The sequence below is a fragment of the Salvelinus fontinalis genome, chromosome 6 (assembly GCF_029448725.1).
Source record: "Salvelinus fontinalis isolate EN_2023a chromosome 6, ASM2944872v1, whole genome shotgun sequence".
Classification (NCBI taxonomy): domain Eukaryota; kingdom Metazoa; phylum Chordata; class Actinopteri; order Salmoniformes; family Salmonidae; genus Salvelinus; species Salvelinus fontinalis.
The window spans coordinates 20,165,520-20,187,359 of record NC_074670.1 but is presented as its reverse complement, the minus strand read 5'-3'; the positions used below and the strand labels follow the sequence as shown (position 1 = coordinate 20,187,359).

The 21,840-nt window shown below is 39.8% G+C and overlaps 1 protein-coding gene across 1 annotated transcript; it reads left to right on the top strand.

The window, feature by feature from the left end:
* Positions 1 to 6,357: 6,357 nt before the first annotated feature.
* LOC129857308 (uroplakin-1a-like) lies at positions 6,358 to 10,467 on the top strand. The gene is made up of 7 exons (XM_055925424.1): positions 6,358 to 6,546; positions 6,811 to 7,011; positions 7,187 to 7,261; positions 7,393 to 7,500; positions 8,122 to 8,298; positions 8,701 to 8,784; positions 8,984 to 10,467. The coding sequence occupies exons 1-7, from the start codon at positions 6,481 to 6,483 to the stop codon at positions 9,026 to 9,028; spliced, it is 756 nt and encodes a 251-aa protein (XP_055781399.1). The 5' UTR covers positions 6,358 to 6,480; the 3' UTR covers positions 9,029 to 10,467.
* Positions 10,468 to 21,840: the final 11,373 nt, after the last annotated feature.

Genomic DNA, 21,840 nt, shown 5'->3' with positions numbered 1-21,840 from the left:
CAGGTCATCTATAAGTCTTTGCTAGGTAAAGCTCTGCCTTATCTCAGCGCACTGGTCAGCATAGCAACACCCAACCGTAGCACACGCTCCAGCAGGTATATTTCACTGGTCATCCTCAAATCCAACATCTCTTTGGCCGCCTTTCCTTACAGTTCTCTGCTGCCAATGACTGGAACGAATTGCAAAAATCACTGAAGTTGGAGACTTATATCTTCCTCACTAACTTTAAACATCAGCTGTCAGAGCAGCTTACCGATCGCTGCAGCTGTACACAGAACATCTGTAAATTGCCCATCCAACCAACTACCTACATCATCCCATATTTGTTTTCTTTCTGCTCTTTTGCACACCAGTATTTCTTCTTGCACATCCTCATCTGTACATCTATCACTCCAGTGTTAATTGCTAAATTGTAATTACTTCGCCACTATGGCCTATTTATTGCCTTACCTCCTTACTTAATTTGCACACACTGTATACAGATTTTTCTATTGTGTTATTGACTGTACGTTTGTTTATCCCATGTGTAACTCTGTGTTGTTTTTGTCGCACTGCTTTGCTTTATCTTGGCGAGGTCGCAGTTGTAAATGAGAACTTGTTCTCAACTGGCCTACCTGGTTAAATAAAGGTGAAGAAAAAAATATATATATATTTATTTGTACTGTATTTGTGAGACATTCTACTGCACTGTTAGAGATACAGTTGAAGTCGGAAGTTTACATACACCTTAGCCAAAAACATTTAAACTCAGTTTTTCACAATTCCTGACATTTAATCCTAGTAAAAATTCCCTTTCTTAGGTCAGTTAGGATCACCACTTTATTTTAAGAATGTGAAATGTCAGAATAATAGTAGAGAGAATGATTTATTTCAGCTTTTATTTCTTTCACCACATTCACAGTGGGTCAGAAGTTTACATACACTCAATTAGTATTTGGTATTAGTATTTGGTAGCGTTGCCTCCTGAGCGGTATAATGGTTGCGTGGTTCCATGGTGTTTATACTTGCGTACTATTGTTTGTACAGATGAATGTGGTACCATCAGGCGTTTGGAAATTGCTCCCAAAGATGAACCAGACTTGTGGAAGTCTACCATTTTTTTCTAAGGTCTTGGCTGATTTCTTTTGATTTTCCCATGATGTTAAGCAAAGAGGCAATGAGTTTGAAGGTATGCCTTGAAATACATCCACAGGTACAACTCCAATTGACTCAAAATATATCAATTCGTGTCAGGTTTTGGCCAAGACTGTTCGGGTTTTGGTCACTAGATGTCCCCATTGCACCTTTTTTGTACCTTTTGTTTTTCTTGCTCTAATTATTGTTTGCACCTGTAGGTCATTCCCTTGTTAGTATTTAAACCCTGTGTGTTCCTCAGTTCCTTGCTCAGTGTTTGTAAGTTAGCACCCAGCCCCAGCCTTGTTTTATACAGATATTTCTCTTGTTGGATTTTCCAGAGGTTCTCTGGTTTAGTTCTTGTGTATTATTTGAGTAGTCTTTTGAGGTTTGTTTTTCCCTGCTGTTTTTTACTACTTTGTGGAGTTTCTTTTGTATTTTGGAGGATTTCCATTTTGTGCCTCTTGGCTTTATTTTTGGACATTGTGGATTTAGTTTCTTTGCCTGAAGATTTTGTTCTTTTATTAAACCACCATCTCTAGTACTGCTGTGTCTGCCTCATCTTCTGGGTTCTGACGATTACTAGTGACTGTTTCTCGCACCGGGTCCTGACAATTAGCTTATCAGAAGCTTCTATAGCCATCATTTTCTATATTATAGTCATAATTTTCTGTAATTTTCCAAGTTGTTTAAAGGCACAGTCAACTTAGTGTATGTAAACTTCTGATCCACTGGAATTGTGATACAGTGAATTTTAAGTGAAAAATTCTGTCTGTAAACAATTGTTAGAAAAATGACTTGTGTCATGCACAAAGTAGATGTCCTGAACGACTTGCCAAAATTATACTGTAAGGTCTACCTCTACCTACACCTGTTGTATTCGGCACATGTGACAATTAACATTTGATTTTAAATCTGTGTATGCAACCAATAAACTTAGACGTTATCTAGATTTTAATATAGAACGTTGACCAGGTCATTCAGATTATCCAGAGCCTCTGACATCTCACATCATGGCTTTGATACAACAGGAGACAATAATGTATCTAGCTCGTTAAATAAAAAGTTAAATAAAATGTTTTAAAAATATACAGTTTGTTGAAATGACATGTCACTAAAGCTTGCAAGGGTCAGTCTGTCTGTCTGCTTTCCCCCACCCCTCCCTCTGATTCCAAAAGTTCTACAACATAATGAACAAGGGCAGCCTTTCTGTGGGAAGCTAGTGCACTACACAACAGCTCCTGCAGCCTGGGGAAGTCCAGCTCCCCTGGGTGGAGAGCTGACACCAGGACATTTGCTTCACATCCTTTGGGACCTCAACTCCTCCAGCTGTGGCTGCCAGCCTCTTCCTCTCAATCTCCATCTGACGCATTCTCATTCTCTCCCAGGCACAGGTCTTACAGGGTCCTGTGAGCTTCTCCTGGACCAGGTCCCACTCCTGTTCAGCTCTGACTAAGAACAGAGGTTGGTCCCTGTCTCAGAGCTTCATGATAGTGCAGCACCAAGACAACCTCCCAGAGTCTGAGGTGAGGACCACCTACACATCGAAGTGTTCAATAGGGTGGTTTTGACCATCGAGGCTTGGAATTGTCCAAATCCAAATGTTGGGGATTTTAGGGTGCAGGACCATTGGTGATTTGGGGTGTAGGACGATCGGTTGGTTCTCAGTGGGAGGGTTATTCCTCTTATTGTCATCCTCCTCACTTTCCTAAACCTGTCCTTTTCCTTCTCTCAAGCACTTTTGTCAGAGTCTCAGAAAACTCAATTTCATCATCTGCATCTCCATCACTAGCTTCCTCATCCGCACTTTTCTCCTCATCTCCTAACCCACACAGTGCTCTGGCCAGCTGAGTGTTGGCCTCCTGGGTTCCCCCAGTAACAGCCACATCTAAAGGGAAGTGGTCATACAGTTCCAACACCACCACCAGCGTGCCTTCCAGTCCTGTCGCCCGTGGAGACGATCGCCATGGTGCCAGCAGCAGCTCCACCATTTCTTCACTCAGTTTCCCAGTCATCATGAGCTCAGTTTATCTCCCTGAGAAAAAACAAAGGACTATTAAAAAGGTATGTGTCACAATTATATGTTCCTAAGACTTTATAATGTACACAATGCTCGTGACAAAACCAATAACTAGCCTACGAATATTGTTGCACTCTCTTTGTCTAGGGGTCCTAGGCTAACCGGAATGAATGTACATTTATGTGAGAAATCAACGTATGTGCCTAGGTGTTGAATGTACATGTGCCCAGGGAGACAGCAATCTTACCTTGGTCCAGGGCCAGCTCTGTCTCTCTTGACCTGTTGGTCAGCCAGTCAAAGCTATTATATATATTTTCAGTTGGTGACGAAATATAAATATGTATATGTAAATATAAATAAAGTCCAAAAAATAAATGAAATGTAACGATGTGCGCTGAGAGTAGGGAAGCAAGTTCAGGGAGTGCGTGTTTTAATAAAATAAACGGAACATAATACAAAACAAGAAACGCTAACGGCGCACAGACTTAACACTGGAACAGAAACAATAACGCCTGGGGAAGAAACCAAAGGGAGTGACATATATAGGGAAGGTAATCAGGGAGGTGATGGAGTTCAGGTGAGTCTGACGACGCACAGGTGCGCGTAACTATTGTGACAGGCGTGAGCCATAAGGAGCAGCCTGGTGACCTAGAGGCCGGAGAGGGAGCATATGTGACACGAAAGGCCTCATGGCCACCAAACAAAACCCACAGCCTTTACAGCTTGCAAGGTGGGATACTGACTGACGATCACTTTCTTCATATTATTCGTCTTTTTACTACGCTACCTACTACATAACACTATGAAGTAAGAAACAATCAGATTTTAGGGTAGCACTACATTACAGCACTTTCTCCCGTCTACTGTAATGTAAAGTGATACTGATTTAGTTGGACAGAGAATACTTAAGCATAAATAATGACAGACTACTTACCTTGCAGAGATAAAATAAAAATGATATGCAGACTTGATTTTAAGGCTAATATCACTAGAGTGGTTTTTCCTCTTGTATTGAGTAATCCTTCACTTCTAGAGGTTTGCCGATGTAGTAAGTTCTTTAGGAATAACATCTGAACCCTGTTCACTTCACTGTTGACCAAGTCAGTCACATGCTGCATCGTAAATACACCACAGATATAGATATTTTTTCAGGTGGAGCAAGGTGTGTGTAGTCCCACGGGAAAATTCAGCGAGCAAGAGAGGCTGGTGTTAGCAAGACTATGGTGTGTGAATACAGAGAGAGACAAACTGGTGACTGTTATTGGAAACACAAGAACTGGCTGCTTTCATCACAAGAATATTACTTGGTATGAAACAAGATTACATTTGTTGTTTGATATTCAGATCATAATTATTACCATAAAATTACAAATGTCACTTATTTTACTTTACATTTAACTTTTTAGTGACAGGGGGCAGTATTCGGAAATTCGGATGAATGACGTGCCCAAAGTAAACTGGCTGTTACTCAGGTCCAGAGGTTAGGATATGCATATACTTGGTAGAATTGGATAGAAAACACTCGGAAGTAATTTCTAAAACTGTTAAAATAATGTCTGTGAGTATAACAGAACTGATATGGCAGGCGAAAACCTGAGTAAAATCCATCCAGGAAGTATAAAGAGGGACTTTATCGAACAAAACGACCATTTATTGTGTAACTGGGACCCTTCTGATTGCAACCAGATGAAGATCTTCAAAGGTAAGTGATTAATTGTATTGCTATTTCTGACTTTCGTGACTCATCTGCTTGGTTGGAAAATGTTTGTATGCTTTTGTGTGCGGGGCGCTGTCCTCAGATAATCGTATGTTATTCTTTCGCCGTAAAGCCTTTTTGAAATCTGACAAAGCGGCTGGATTAACAAGAAGTTAATCTTTTAACCGATGTATAACACTTGTTTTTTCATGAATGTTTATTATTACTATTTCTGTCATTTGAATTTGGCGCACTGCAATTTCACTGGATGTTGTCGAGGTGGGTTGCTAGTGTAACGGATGTGAAATGGCTAGCTAGTTAGCGGGTGCGCGCTAGTAGCATTTCAATCAGTTACGTCACTTGCTCTGAGACTTATGTTGATGTGTGCAGAGGGTCCCTGGTTCACGCGAGGGGACGGTTTAAAGTTATACTGTTACACTAGCCGTGTGTTTAGGATATATATTAAACACACAAAAAGAAGTGACAAGTGAAAGGAACATTTTAAGATAATGTATTAAAAGACAAAGAGGTTTTAAGACAATAACCTACACGTTTCTTTATAGACCAAATGTAATGTAGAGCCTAACAAAAGCATTATTGTGACATGAAATTACTTTGTAGAGGTTTTCAATCATCCATGCATGAGAAACACAATTCTCAACAATGTAACCTACTACCTAATGAAATTGTCCTGTATCCTGTTTGAGTGTGAACAGTTAAGAAGATCAATGGCACTTCTCCCCAGCAGATGTCATCATTGCTTTTCATCTCAACCTACTAATAGTAATGCCACTCAGCCCACTGGAATAGTGTATTATTGAGCTATGTTAAATAGGCCTGTTGACAATAAATTCAATGTTGCAAACCACCCAATTAGTCAATATACAATGCACACATACAAAACAATGAAGATGCATGTAAACATACTGTACAAAGATGTATATTCTTTCATGTTTTTAGGAACTTGGGATCAAGACATGTGCAGACATGCCCCATGACATCATGGAAGTAGACTACATTTAACAGCAAGCTGAGACAGGTGCTGAGCACAGCAGGTGCAACAGAATGACAGGTGTTTGGTCAACAGAAGATGCTCAGGGCCTGACATCACTGCAGGGGAGGTAATGTTTGTTGTGTGTAAAAATAGATGATGTGACGATTGCTCTAACTCTAACAGTCTTTAAACCTGCTAATTTAAGAGACTGTTGTAACCTAAAAAGGTCAAGAATGGTTAAATACCGGTTGCTATAGGTGTAACATTATATAGCCTAAGGGTAGACTGAGGACTGATGGCTTCAGGCAGAACTGCTCACTTTCTGTCTGGGCCAGATATAGTCTAGGTTTATCATGAATCCATTTCTTTTGTCATATTTTGTAGTCAATATCTCAGTGTTTCCATTCAAAAGGACCACAATGCAATCTCTTGCTGCGCCAGACTGGTTGGACCACTTCTGTTGCTGCTAGTGTGAATAAGATCAAGCCACTCCCTGGACACATTCCCATGTCAACAATTCATTACATCCAGCCAGGCCCTACATTCTCTTGGATCTGTTAGGAACACTTGCACTTGGGTCTGTTATTTATTCACTGTCTTTTTCTTCTCTGCTCAGGAGCAGTGGGTTTAGAAGGAGCTGACAGAAGGACTGCTACCATGGCTGATGGCATAGGAACCACCTGTCTTATGGTCATTCTCATCCTGGGGAATATATTTGGAGCTGTAAGAGTTGCACTTGATTTTATTCCTATAGTAGCTGTATTTTGAAAGTATTTTTTTAATCATATGTAATCATATTGGAGACGAATGTTGTGCAGATCTATGGTGCTGTCCTAGAAATGTATTACAGTACATTAGATGTCTGGTCCTTTTCAGCACTATACTGTACGGGTTATTAACACTTTCTATTGTAATGTAGGATTCTGTTATAATAATGGGTTACAATTTGTTATAACTCTTAATAAACCTGTTATTACCTTATTATAGGCAGCAGGTCTTGCCCTTTGCGCTCTGGCCATCTGGGTTGCAGTAGATGATTACAAGCTCTACCCAATATCTAGTGTGTCGGGGAAGGATGACATCTTTGCCGGGGCCTGGATTGCCATTTTCACAGGCTTTGCCTTCTTCTGCATGTGTGTCTTTGGTATCTTGGCTGCTGCGATGAAGAGCCGTGCCTTAATGCTAACAGTAAGACTTTGATACTAAATTCATCACAATTTATTTGGTCACTGAAGTTCTTCATTTGTTCATCTGAACACTGCTTCAAAATATATCATTCAAGTTGAATATATGGTTTGTCTATATCTCTTTCCCTGTTGTTCTTTTCAAGTAAAGGAAAATGTTTATTTTGTGATTTTGACAGTATCTGATCCTGATGTTGATCATCTACATATTTGAGTGTGCCTCGTGTATCACTGCAGTCACCCACAGAGACTATGTGAGTACATGGGAAATGGACACCCTGGGGTACCTTCAGATCTTCACATTGTTTGACCAGTACAATTCTAGAAACACACCTTAAACGTATTCTCCCGTTTTGTCTCATCCTCTCCTATGTGCTGTTTGTAGTTGGTTGGAAACAGTAATCTGGTGAAGAAGCAGATGCTGAAGTACTATGCAGCCGACGGTGACTCTGGCAGTCGGATCACACTGACATGGAACAAAGTGATGAATGAGGTGACTGGTCACCAAAACAAAGGAATCTGACATAGGATCATTTGACTAATCAGAGCCACACCACACATTCCAAACAGACGACTAGCACGAAGACCGACTAAACCTTGGTTATTGTGTGGAGTATCTGTTAGGGAAAGGTATCACATTCCACTAACACACACACACAGTCACACACTCACACGCACACACCCTTGGGAGTAGCAGATGATTTTTCAGGTCTGGCATGTCTTAGCATGCCTGTCTCTCTCCATCATCAATGCCAGAGTGACGCTGCGTCTCTGCTGGGTGAACCGGTTTGGACAGCCCAATAGTGTGGGAAAGACAAGGGATAGGATCAGTTTGCTGCACAGGGACAGAAACAACCACTGCAGACTGTGTTGATGTAGCTAGGATAAAGAATGTAGAGCTGAGGGACACAGTAGACAATTGTCACAGTAAACATGTGTATCAGTAACACGTTCTACAAATACTTATACAGTAGCTTGTTCAGTTTGAGTGAAGTGAGTTAAGTCTGTCACAACATCAGTTTGTCGACTGAATAACTGAACTATTCCTGTTTGATTGAAGAATATTCCTCACCCATGTATTGTTTCTACAACATCCTCTCCTCTCCTATTTCAGGTGGAGTGTTGTGGAACAGATGGCCCAATGGACTGGATAGAGTACAACTCCACCTTCAGGGAGAAGTTTGGTACAGCCTACCCCTGGCCCACCTACTGCTGCAAGAGGAAGAACAACTACGAGGTGGTGAATGTAGAGGCCTGCAAGAACGGCCAGGACACCATCATGTTCACTAAGGTGAGAACACATTCCCATTGCCTAAAACCTAAGAGATTCTCTGGTTCTCTAATTTGCACTTGAAGGCTCAAGATTTAAGTAGCTCATAACCACAGATCTAGGATCTGATTATACAGTACCTACCATGAATTATAACTGTACCGTAACTAATAACAGTATGGAAAATATCTGACCATGTACATTATCAGTGGTTAGGGGTCATTTATACCTCCCACTTGAAGTAAGCACATTCTTGAAGCACAAGCACATTGGGGCGGCATGTAGCCTAGTGGTTAGAGCGCTGGACTAGTAACTGAAAGGTTGCAAGATCGAATCCCTGAGCTGACAAGGTAAAAATTGGTTGTTTTGCCCCTAGTTAAATAAAGGTAAAATAAAAAAATGTTGCTCTATCTTTCTACCCAGGGCTGCTTCAACCACATTGAGTCTGTGTTCAGTCGATATACATGGGCTATCAGTTGGTATGGTTTCGCTGTGCTAATGTTTATGGTGAGTATTCAGTTGGTCTACTTAGGTTGGCAAATAGTTAAGTATTCAGTTGCAACAGTTTAATTACCTGAAAATGATTTATCGGACACCTTTGGATACTACACAACATACAGTAGAGACATGATCGTAACATAAAGTCTAACAACATTTGTACTTTCTTGCTGTAAGTCTAACGTTCCCTTGTCTTTATTTTATTCAGTTCTGTCTGTTGATCCTGGCCATGGTGTACTACCTGATTCTGTGAGAAGTCTGGAGGTGATGTCTCTAACCCATGTTTTTGACTTTCTGCTGAAGCCACACCAACCCTAATTTCAGCAACTACAGTGCATTGCAAAGGTATTCCCACCCTTGGCGTTATTTTGATGAATTACAACCTGTAATTTAAATCGATTTTTATTTGGATTTCATGTAATGGACATACACAAAATAGTCCAAATTGGTGAAGTGAAATTTTAAGAATGACTTGTTTAAAAAAAAAAATGTAAGAATTTAAAACGGATAAGTGGTACGTGCATATATATTCAACCCCTTTGCTATGAAGCCCCTAAATAAGATCTGGTGCAACCAATTACCTTCATACGTCACATAATTAGTTCAATACAGTCCACCTATGCGCAATCTAAGTGTCACATGATCGGTCACATGATCTCAGTATATATACACCTGTTCTGAAAGGCCCCAGAGTCTGCAACACCACTAAGGGGCACCACCAAGCAAGTGGCACTATGAAGATCAAGGATCTCTTTAAACAGGTCAAGGACAATGTTGTGGATAAGTGCAGATCAGGGTTGGGTTATAAAAAAATATCTGAAACGTAGAAAATCCCACGGAACACCATTAAATCCATTATTAAAAAATTGAAAGAATATGGCACCACAACAAACCTGCCAATAGAGGGCCCACCAAAACTCACGGACCAGGCAAGGAGGGCATTAATCAGAGAGGCAACAAAGAGACCAAAGATAACCCTGAAGGAGCTGCAAAGCTCCACAGCGGAAATTCGAGTATATGTCCATAGGACCACTTTAAGCCATACACTCCACAGAGCTGGGCTTTACGGAAGAGTGGCCAGAAAAAAATAAGCAAACAGGTTTGGTGTTTGCCAAAAGGCATGTGGGATACTCCCCAAACATATGGAAGAAGGTACTCTGGTCGGATGAGACTAAAATGTAGGTTTTTGGCCATCAAGGAAACCACTGTCTGGTGCAAACCCAACACATCTCATCACCTCGAGAACAGCAAAAACACCATGTTTTTCATTGGCAGGGACTGGAAAAATGGTCAGAATTGAAGGAATGATGGCTGGCGCTAAATACAGGGAAATTCTTGAGGGAAACCTGTTTCAGTCTTCCAGAGAGTTGAGACTGGGATGGAGGTTCACCTTCCAGGAGGACAATGACCCTAAGCATACTGCTAAAGCAACACTCGAGTGGTTTAAGGGAAAACATTTAAATGTCTTGGAATGGCCTAGTCAAAGCCCAGACCTCAATCCAATTGAGAATCTGTGGTATGACTTAAAGATTGCTGTACACCAGCGGAACCCATCCAACTTGAAGGAGCTGGAGCAGTTTTGCCTTGAAGGATGGGCAAAAATCCCAGTGGCTAGATGTGCCAAGCTTATAGAGACATACCCCAAGAGACTTACAAATGTAATTGCTGCAAAACGTGACTCACAAAGTATTGACTCTGGGGGGGGGGGGGGGGTGAATAGTTATGCACGCTAAAGTTTTCTGTTTTTTTGTTTTATTTCTTGTTTGTTTCACAATAAAAAATATTTTGCATCTTCAAAAGGATAGGCATGTTGTGTAACTCAAATGATACAAACCCCCCCCAAAAATAAATTTTAATTCCAGGTTGTAAGGCAACAAAATTGGAAAAATGCCAAGGGGGGTGAATACTTTCGCAAGCCACTGTACCTAATTTCTTAAATAACAAATGTCTGTGGGAATGATGACAGAAAATTGTTTCTGATATATAGAGAATGAACACTGTGTAGGGATTTTCATCTTTTTAGGTAAATGGTCTCAAATTTGTATATTTTATTTATGTTTATTTTTTTAATGGTGTATTGCACTGTAAATGCTAGTTGAACAAATGGTGATTGGCCTGAAAACTTCAAAGTCCTAACTGCTTTGGTAATGGGATAGATATATAGTTCTTATCATTAAATGTACATTATTTGGTCTATTTGCTACATTGTAGAATAATAGTGAAGACATCAAAACTATGAAATAACACATATGGAATCGTGTAGAATCTAAAATATATTTTGATTTGTTTAACACTTTTTTGGTTACTACATGATTCCATATGTGCTATTTCATAGTTTTGATGTCTTCATTACTTTTCTGCAATGTAGAAAATAGTAAAAATAAAGAAAAACCCTTGAATGAGTAGGTGTGTCCAAACTTTTGATTGATACTGTAAGAGAAAATGTATTTAAAACTTTCAAGAACATGATTTACATGGCTGTTGTACATTTCAGATGTGTATACCATGTTCCATTTCTTGTTGTGTTATATTGTTAACAGAGATCCTTGCTAAGGGATTCTTGAAATTCAGGACAATCTTTGTCTGGGAAGGGAAACGTAATTTGTATGGTTGTTTTTATTTTTTCAGTATTTAATGAAAAAATTAGGGCAAAAATTAAATAACTTAAAGAATCTCATGTAGTTTCCTGACTTTACAGTATCTGAAAACTGTGATTCCTAAAAAATTGTGTCAGGATTTTGGTTAATCTCCATCAGATTTGTCTCTCTTTATTAAATGAATCAGAAATGAATGAGCAGGGTCAGCTATACCATGGAAACCCTTTCTTCATCTCCTGATTGCATGTAGTGCAACAAGACAAGGCATGGTCCTGAAAGTCCTCTACTTTGATAGATTTCGTTCAAATATTTTTTATTGAACACACACAGGAATGGTGTATAGGTATGAAAGGCAGGTATACAATTTTTAACTAAACATAAAAGAGCAGACAGAAATAAAAAGATCCAGAGTTCTGGGTACAAAACAATTATTACAAAACAAGACATACAGAACAAGGACAGGTAGAAAGAGGGTGGGTGTCACCCCCCACTTATTCCCCCCTTTATCCCTTCCCCTTATTCCCCTCCCTACTGCTCGGGTGGCGGTGCCAGCACGTGCTGCCCAGAGGTGGATTAAAATATTACAATTGAGAGTGCGTTAAAAAGTACAAATTCACAGCGCCGAATGGTCCAAGTAAGAGAGGAAAGGCTGCCAGATTTGATCAAATGTTGATAATTTATTGTTCAGAATATATCTAATCCTTTCTAAGTGTACAGTGTTTGCCAATTTGCTGAGCCATAATTTGGTAGTGGGCGCTTCCTTCTTTTTCCAAAACAACAAGATTAGTTTTTTTGCCGAAATGAGACTGTAAGAGATGAGTTGTTTTTGGGGGTTGGTTAATCCGTTTAGGGAATCAGACACTCCCAGGATTATCAGAAGCGGGTCTGGGTCAAATGAAGTCTCCAGAACTTCAGAGAGGATCCTAAAAATTCCACACCAGTAACCATACAAGCTAGAGCATAGGGCAAAGCAGTGGAGTAGTGTACCCTGTGCAGCCTGACATTTATCACACATAGGGGATGTATCAGGAAATATCCTATGCAGTTTGGTTTTGGAATAGTGTAATCTGTGTGATACCTTGAACTGTATGAGACGATGTCTGGAGTTAATGGAGCAGGTGTGCATATACTCCAAGCTATCTTCCCAGTCTGCCACCAAAATGTCAGTCCCTAGTTCTTCCTCCCATTTTGCCTTAATGGCATCTGTAGAGGGTGTGCTAACCGATTGAAAAGAATCATATAAACGAGATATCAGTTTGTCTGAGGTGGGGGATGTTTTTATGCATCCGTCAAACATGCAAGGCTTAGCGTTCCCAAATGTTGGGAGGTGTTTCCTAACATAGTCTCTGATTTGTAGGTATCTGAAAAAGTTACTTCTGGGAAGATTATAAGTTTCCCTCGGCAACTCAAAGGAAGCAAAGGTCCCTTCTCTATATAAATCCCCTATGGTACTTATCCCCAACTCGCCCCATTGCTCAAAGGTGTTATCAAGGTTGGAGGGGGCAAAGGAGGGGTTCCTGGCAACCGGGAGCATGAATGACATTGGTCTAAGCTCAAAGTGGGTTTTAATTTGCTTCCAGATTCGGACTGTGCTATGTATAATAGGATTGTTACGATAAAGTGACCTCTCCAGATTGACAGGCGACAATCACAGCACCAATAGAGAAGGGGTGACACGCCTCCCGCTCCATACTAAGCCAGCTGGGTGACGGACGTGCGTCATCCAGCAAAAACGTAACCGCGCGGAGGTTAGCGGCCCAATAATAAAATATAAAATTTGGGAGAGACAATCCTCCTTCCATCTTGGATTTGCAGAGGTGTTTTTTACCTATCCTGTGTGTTTTATAATCCCAGATGAAAGGATTGATAATTGAGTCCAGTTGTTTATGAAAGGATTTAGGTATGAATACTGGGATGTTCTGGTATAGGTAGAGCAGTTGTGGGAGGAAGACCATTTTAATGGCATTAATTCTTCCGAGCAGAGAAATTGGGAGAGTTCTCCAAAATTGTATGTTTGTCTTGAGTTTTTGCATCAGAGAGGGGAAATTCTCTTTAAATAGTAAGGAGTATTGTTTGGTAACTACAATTCCTAGATAGGTACATTTTTCTGAAGATAACTTAACTGGAAGATGTTCTAGCCAGGAGGTGTTTTGTAACCGTAAGGGCATTAATTCACTCTTGTTCCAATTTATTCTGTATCCCGAGAAGGTACCAAACAAATTAATCACATCAAGAATAGCTGGAATACTAGCTTGGGGTTCTGTTACATAGAGGAGAATGTCATCTGCGTATAGGGAAATCTTATTTAGAGTATCTTTAGTATTATAGCCGTGTATTGCTGCATCAGATCTAATCGCCTGAGCGAGAGGTTCAATGATTAGGGCGAAGAGCATAGTCGACAGCGCACAGCCCTGCCTTGTCCCTCTGTAGAGGTTAAATCGGGGCGACAATGATTGGTTAGTGAGTATTCTCGCACAGGGGTTCCTATATAAAAGCTGGATCCAATTTATGAACCCATCTCCAATATTACATTTCTGTAGGACTTTGAATAGATAGGACCACTCAACTTGGTCAAAAGCCTTCTTGGCGTCAAGAGATATAACGGCAAGGTCCACGTTTGGTAACCTCTGAGAATACATAATGTTGAAGAGGCGCCTGAGATTGAAGAATGAGTTTCTGTTCGGGATAAAGCCGGTCTGGTCCGAATGGACCAGTTTGCCAATTAAAGTGCTAAGCCTGTTAGCCAGGGTTTTTGCTAAAATCTTTTGGTCTGTATTGAGGAGGGATATTGGTCTGTATGACCCTACCTCTTCCGGATCTTTACCCTTCTTATGTATAACTGTAATGAATGCTTCCTCCAAAGTAGATGGGAGAGCTCCATCCTCTCTGGCCTTAACCAACATTTTGTGCAGGTAGGGAGAGAGCATGTTGCTGAATGTTTTATAGAATTCACCAGGGTATCCATCTGGGCCCGGGGTCTTGCCACTCTTTAGAGTTTTGATTGTTTCTCGAATTTCTTCGAGAGATATTTCCTTATTCAGGAAGTTAGAATCTTCCTGGTTCAGGGCAGGAAGATTACAGTCCTACAAAAAGTTTTGCATAATTAAGGGGTTAGGATCTGCTTTAGATGTATATAGAGTCTCATAAAACTGACGGAATCTGTCATTGATGTCTTTGGGGGAAGAGAGTAATTCCCCAGATGCAGATTTAACTTTGTGAATCATTCGGTCACTCACATTTTTTCGAAGTTGTCTGGCGAGTAATTTGTGTGGTTTGTCACCAAACTCAAAATGTTTTTGCTTGGCGTAGAGAAAAGATTTCGCAATTTTAGCTGAGAGAATCTGATTATATTCAAATTTTAAAGAGGTAATTTTTTTATGTTTCTCCATAGACGGATGTCTAGCATTCTCCCTATCCAGTAAGTGAATTTGTCCCTCCAGTTCTACCAATTTCCCCCTGTTTTGCCTACTCCTGGCAGTCTGATAGGAGATGATACAGCCTCTCAAATAAGCCTTAAGTGTTTCCCACAGTAATGCTGGGGAAGTCTCTGTGTTGTCGTTGGTATCAAAGAAAAATGTTATTTGGTCTTTAAGATGTTCACAGAATGTTGGTTCTGTGAGGAGCTGAGGATTTAACCTCCAGACCCTCTCGTTTGGTACAATGTCACCCAATCTCAGGGAGAAGGTGAGTGGACTGTGGTCCGAGATTATAATATCATGATACTTCACATTACAGGTATAGGGGAGTAGTTTAGCATCAACCAAAAAGTAGTCAATTCGAGTATAAACATTTTGAACATGAGAGTGAAAGGAGTATTCCCTACCCGTAGGGTTAGTGATCCTCCATATATCAAATAAGTTAGAATTCTTTATGTAGGTATTCAAGAATTCACTTGAATAGGAGGTGGGGGTTCGCCGGGTAGAGGATCTGTCCAAATATTGGTCTAGCACACAGTTAAGGTCCCCTCCAATGATCAGGTTAGTATGGGAGATATCTGGAATCAGGGCAAGGACTCTTTTGAAAAAAGAGGGGTTATCAATGTTTGGCCCATAGATATTTAGTAGAGTTACAGAAGTAGAGTGGATCTCTCCTATTACGATCACATAACGACCCTCTTTATCCACAATAATGGTTTTATGTAGAAAGGGAATTCCTTTCCGTACCAGAATCGCTGTGCCTCTCGTTTTGGCAGAGAAGTTAGAGTGATACACTTGCCCCACCCACCTACATTTAAGTCTGCTATGAGAATTATTTTTCAGATGGGTTTCTTGCTAAAATATAATATCAGACGAGAGTGCTTTCAAGTGGGCTAGGACCTTGCCTCTCTTAATTGGTTCGTTTAAACCCTTGACATTCCAGGAAGTGAATGTGAGCCCCGCTCCCCTCTCATTTGTAGTTCCTATGGTGGCCTGCATAACATGTAACTCAATAAAAAGGTAAGAAAGCGCACCAAACCATCACGATCAGCATATGTAGCAGCTACACCCGAGCAGTATCCAACCAGCCCCTTACCCCCCTGCAAGCTCCTTTACTTCCCACCCTGTTCCCCTACTTTCCCCACTATTTACCCCCCCAATCAACCCACCTTTAACAGGCATACACAAATAGGAGAGAAAAAAATTGAAAAATAAAAATAATAAACACATTGTCTGGCCGATGCCAAAAAAGCATGGCGCGACCTCGAACAAGAGGTAAAACAAAAATAAAATCCCAACTATACGTTCACCTCTCACTATCCTAGAACTTCTACTAACATATGAACTGAGGAGGCTCCTGCGAATAAAGTGTCCAATTAGCATCTAATAAACCTAAAGAGAATAAGTTGCAACTTAAACATATTGCGCACTTAAGCGTCATCTTGGGTCAATCCCTGAGATAAGCAAGATATAGCATCACAAGATTATATTGCTAAGCACTGCCGGTCTAAACATGAACCATCAGCAACCAACTTAGACAGCCGTACATTTACATATTGTGGGTTAGATCGGAAACAAGAATTTTTCTAAATTAAACGTACCCCCCAGTCAGAAAATAAATAAATAAAAAGGTTATATACATGTATACATACACATACATATACATACATACATACATACATACACATATATATATATATACACATACACACATACATATATATACATACATACATACATACATATATATACATACATACATACATACATACATACATGCATACATATACACACACATACACACACATATACATACACACACACACACACATCCCCCAAAAATACATATAAAAGCATATATTTAAAAAAAAAAAATATACATATACACACACACACACACGCCCATACATATATACATATGCATATATACACATACACACACATACATACAGAAACATTCATGCCCCAGAGTAATAATCTACACTAATTTAAAATATACACATACATAATAGTAAAGTGCTAAGAGAAAATAATTATAAAGTACAAATAATAATTATATGTACGCACACCTACACAGACACTACAGAGGGCTGGTGGGGATCTAATCGGGAGAGCGGCCCTCGGCTAAAACAAAGGCAGAACGGCACAAAACATCAACTTGCTATCCAGGTGTCTGTGTCTGCCCCTTCCCAACCATCACCCCCAGTCCCCTGCAAGCATTAAATAAATGGTATTGTAATAACAATAAATGTAAGAATGGAAAAATAAATAACGAAACAAAACAAAATAATGGGGGAATATAAGTATATTCATCCGAAAGTGTCAATGATCAAACCTGGAAGGCATCCTAAATAGGCATCGCTCTGAACACAGCCAGAATGAAAGTGACTTTAACTGAGAGCCAAGACCTCCCTCCACAGCATCTTACATGTTCGGTAGCCCTTGTTGAGACCGTTCAATACGGTTTCACCCGTTATGGTATAGTATGGATTCGATTCCATGAGCAGACCCTAACACACAATGACAAGGCACTCTAACCTGTACGGGGGATTGGCGTATGTTCCCGGATAAACTTCTCTGCGTCCAAAACCGAGGAGAGCCAAATCTTCTCACCGGAAGGCGGGGTAATTCTTAGTCTTGCAGGGAAGAGCAAGGCCGGGCAAAGATGGAGTTTGTAGAGTTTGGTCATGACATCTCTGTAGCCGCCACGGTGCTTTGCCACATCGGGCGCATAATCATCATAGACACGGAAGCGGTGCCCTTTATGTAACAGGTTGCCCCTCATTCGGGCCTCGCGCAGGATAAGATCCTTGGTCTTGAAACTGTGACAACAGATGATTACTGGGCGAGGACGTTGGCCCGGTCCAGGCACTGGGACAAGAGCGTGATGTGCACGGTCCAGCTGGGGGTCCGAAGCCAAAACATCCGATCCCATTGCATCCTTCAATAGCTTGGCGAAGAAGTCGGTGGGGCGAGAGCCCGCCTCTACCCCCTCTGCCAGAACAACAACGCGAAGGTTATTACGTCTGGAACGGCCCTCCAGGTCGACCACTTTCACAGAAAGCCTCTGCACACTACCCTGCAGTGACGAGCACAGCTTCTCTAACTCGTCGATCCTACCAGCGTTGAATTCAGAAGCCCTCTCAAGGTCCACAATACTCTGGCCCTGCGAAGCGACCGCTCGAATGGTGCTCTCGATTTTGGTGTCCAGTTCAGCAATAGTAGCCTTAAGATCCTCAGCTAAAGCAACACGTAGTTCTCCCAAAGCCTGGGAAAGTTCTTTAAGTGTCACGTTGTTGCCTGTGCCTTCCGCCATGTCTGTCTCGTTGTTTGGTGTGGAGTAGGCCTCCGATGTGGATTTATTGTCCTTTGGTCGCTTATTACTCGGCATTTTTACACAGAAAGTTACAATGTTGTATTAGAAAGATACGTTTGTTGTAAAAAGTATCATAAAGTAGGTTAAGTTAGATTATTTCGCAAAAAAGTTGCAGGAGCCTCACACACCGCCGTTCACTCCAACATGCTAGCTCCGCCCCCCTACTTTGATAGATTTAGACAAACACTATTGAAATCACCATGTTCACAACAATAACCTGTCAACTCCATCTCCCTTATAGGATTTTTTTTGGTGCGCTATGACCATTCACAGTTGAGCTCACTTAGTTTAGCTCAATGCTGATTGGCTATTATGTAAAAAAATATATATATCAAGAGAGGCCAAATGCTTGCTGGCTTCCCTTGTATTCAATGATAGGTGCAGCAACACCTAACAGACTCTCTATCTGGTAATATGTGGCAAATGAAATATTTCTGGTTGGTCTCAGGGAATGTAAAACAATAGGTAGACTTAAAAAAACGTTTTTTTTTTAAAGTATCATCAAATATTTTGAATGAGCAACTAATGAGCAGAGACTGGCGAGTCTCACAAATTTTACGAAATTACCTTAGGCCTATATCTTTCATTATAAACTGGGTGGTTCAAGCCCTGAATGCTGATTGTCCATGGGTATGACAAAAATTTATTTTTACTGTTATAATTTCGTTGGTAACCAGTTTATAATTGCAATTAAGGCACCTCGGGGGTTTGTGATATATGGCCAATATAACGACTACGGGCTGTGTCCAGAAACTCCGAGTTGCATTGTGCTTAAGAATAGCCCTTAGCCGTGGTACGTTAGCCATATACCACACCTCCTAGGGCCTTATTGCTTAAGTCTAATACGGCTATTTACTTACTTTTGTAGCTCTTCATCAGTAGCACACTTTTGTAAGTAGTGAGGACTAACTGTCCTCTCCAAGTTTACCTGGAATTCAGCCTGAAAGGATTTGAGAAATGTGATTGGTTGACGATATGCCTATGATATCAACAATGATTGGAGAAGTGTTTAACATCACCATATGATATAAATTATGATATATTTTTTTAATAAGGGCAACGTAACTGCAATAAACAGTTTGGAATGTCTGACTGAAAAAGGGACAAATCAACCATTATAATTTTTTCTTGTGGTGTTTAATTAAATTTGATAAAATGCGGGACATGAATGCGGGACGCGGTACAGAGGGACAAAATGTGGGACTATCCCGTGCAATCCGGGACATGTGGTCACCCTATTTATAGATTAAGATAGAATATGAGTTTTGGTCAAAATATGTTGATTTTAATTAGGTTTAAGAGTCATAAAATAACTGAGGAAAAACTAAATTGCTGTTAAGTATACCGCTTGAAGGTTGAAGAAAAATATGCAAATTGTCAACTCCGGAAAACATCAACTCCGTCAGATTTATGTCTAATGTCAACTCTGCCAGGTTGCTGAAAGATTTGATAAAACAGTTATTTTTATTGGGGAATTTCTAATGAATTATTTTCCATTATTTAGACAATGTTTGTATTGAACTTAAAAATGTCTGTTTTAATTATCTGTACTCCATTAGAGGCATTTCAACTTTGTCACTGATGGGTAACCCCCTTAAGATCGATATTTTTGTCAATATTCTGAATAAATATTAATATGCTTAAACTGTGGAAGTATTTGCAGTGATATACCTAAGTGATACTTTTAATAAATGTTGTTTTATGTTCTGAATCTATAAAAACATGCCCAATTGCTAACAAAATTAGCCCTGAAGCATTATATAGTGCAATAAATAAAAAGTTGAGAGATTTGTATTACGTATTTGAGTAATCTCATGTTAGAATGATACAAGCAAGGCCTTTAAACACTTGTTGGACAATACATGTAAAAAATAAAATGCTTTTTATGGTGTCTGACTGAGTTGACATGAATCCAGTTTATTGTATTTAATATATATTGTATATATTGTATGTTCCATCTTTCAAGAATCTCTGAGCTACAGTTCTTTGCAAAAGTATTCAGACCCCTTGGAATTTCTTCACTTTTTGTGCTACAAAATGGGATTCAAATGAAATGAATTGTCATTTTTTGTCAACAATCTACACAACATATTCTGTACTGTCAAAGTGGAAGAAAAGGTGTATATTTTGTTTTAGATTAACATGTAAATAACAGCTCCCTGGTTAAATACATGTTAGAAACACCTTTGACATTGATTACAGCTGTAAGTCTTATTTGGTAAGTCTCTAAGAGCTTTGTACAAACCTTGATTGTACAATATTTACACATTATTCTTTGAAAAATTATTCTAGCCCTGTCAACTTGGTTGTTTATCATTGCTAAACATTCCTCTTTAAGTCTTGCCCTAGACTTTCAAGCCGATTTAAGTTAAAACTATAACTAGGCCACTCAGGAACATTCAATGTCGTCTTGGTAAGCAACTCCAATCTATATATGGCTTTGTGTTTTAGGTTATTGTCCTACTGAAAGGTGAATTTGTCTCCCAGTGTCTGTTGGAAAGCAGACTGAATCAGGTTTTCCTCTATGATTTTGCCTGTGCTTAGCCATATTTTGTTTCTAAAAATAAATAAAAATCCCTTGCCAGTGACAAGCATACCCATAACATGATGAACCCACCACCATACTTGAAAATATGAAGTGGTACTCCGTGATGTTTGGATTTGCCCAGAACATAACTCTTTGTCTTCAGGACATAAAGTTAATTTCTTTGCCAAATGTTTAACAGTTTTGCTTTAGTGCCTTATTGCAAACAGGATGCATGTTTTTGAATAGTTTTGTTCTGTATAGGCTTCCTTCCTTTCACTCTTTAATTTAGGTTAGTATTGTGGAGTAACTACTGTTGTTGATCTATCCTCAGTTTTCTCCAGTCACAGCCATTAAACTCTGTTTTAAAGTCACCATCGGCCTCATGGTGAAATCCCTGAGCAGTTTCCTTCCTCTCCGGCAACTGAGTTAGGAAGGACACCTCTATCTTTGGATGATGTATCAATACACCCAGTCACTACAAAGTGTAATTAATAACTTTCTTTTTTTATCCATCTACCAAATCAGTGCCCTCCTTTATGAGGCATTGGTCTTTGTGGTTGAATCAGTGTTTGAAATTCACTGCTTGACTGAGGGACCTTACAGATAATTGTATATGTGGGGTACAGAGATGAGGTAGTCATTCAAAAATCATGTTAAACACTATTATTGCACACAGAGTGAGTCCATGCAACTTACGTGACTTGTTTAGCAAATTTTTACTCCTGAACTTATTTAAGCTTGTCATAACAAAGGGGGTGAATACTTATTGACTCAAGACATTTCAGCTGTAATTTTTTATTCATTTCTAAACATTTCTAAAAACATAATTCTACTTTGACATTATGGGGTAGTGTTTAGGCCAGTGACACAAAATCTCAATTTCATCCATTTTAAATTCACATCAAAATGTGGAAAAAGGGGTGTGAATACTTTCTGAAGTCAGAGGAAGGGTTAATCATTCAAAAATCATTTCAAGCCCTATTATTTCACACAGAGTGAGTCCATATAACTTGTGATTTGTTAAGCCAAATTGCACTCCTGAAATCATTTAGGATTTCCTAAACAAAGATTCTGAACACTTAGGCCACAACTACATTTTAGTTATGAATTTTGTATTGATCTTAAAAAATATAATTTTTCTTCCACTAA

What these genes read in the sequence shown, in the direction of transcription:
- LOC129857308 (XM_055925424.1), top strand. Translation starts at nt 6,481, where the DNA reads ATGGCTGATGGCATAGGAACCACCTGTCTTATGGTCATTCTCATCCTG. An exon ending in GGAACAAAGTGATGAATGAG is followed by an intron (nt 7,501 to 8,121) that starts GTGACTGGTCAC and finishes CTCCTATTTCAG; the next exon opens with GTGGAGTGTTGTGGAACAGA. An exon ending in TCGCTGTGCTAATGTTTATG is followed by an intron (nt 8,785 to 8,983) that starts GTGAGTATTCAG and finishes TATTTTATTCAG; the next exon opens with TTCTGTCTGTTGATCCTGGC.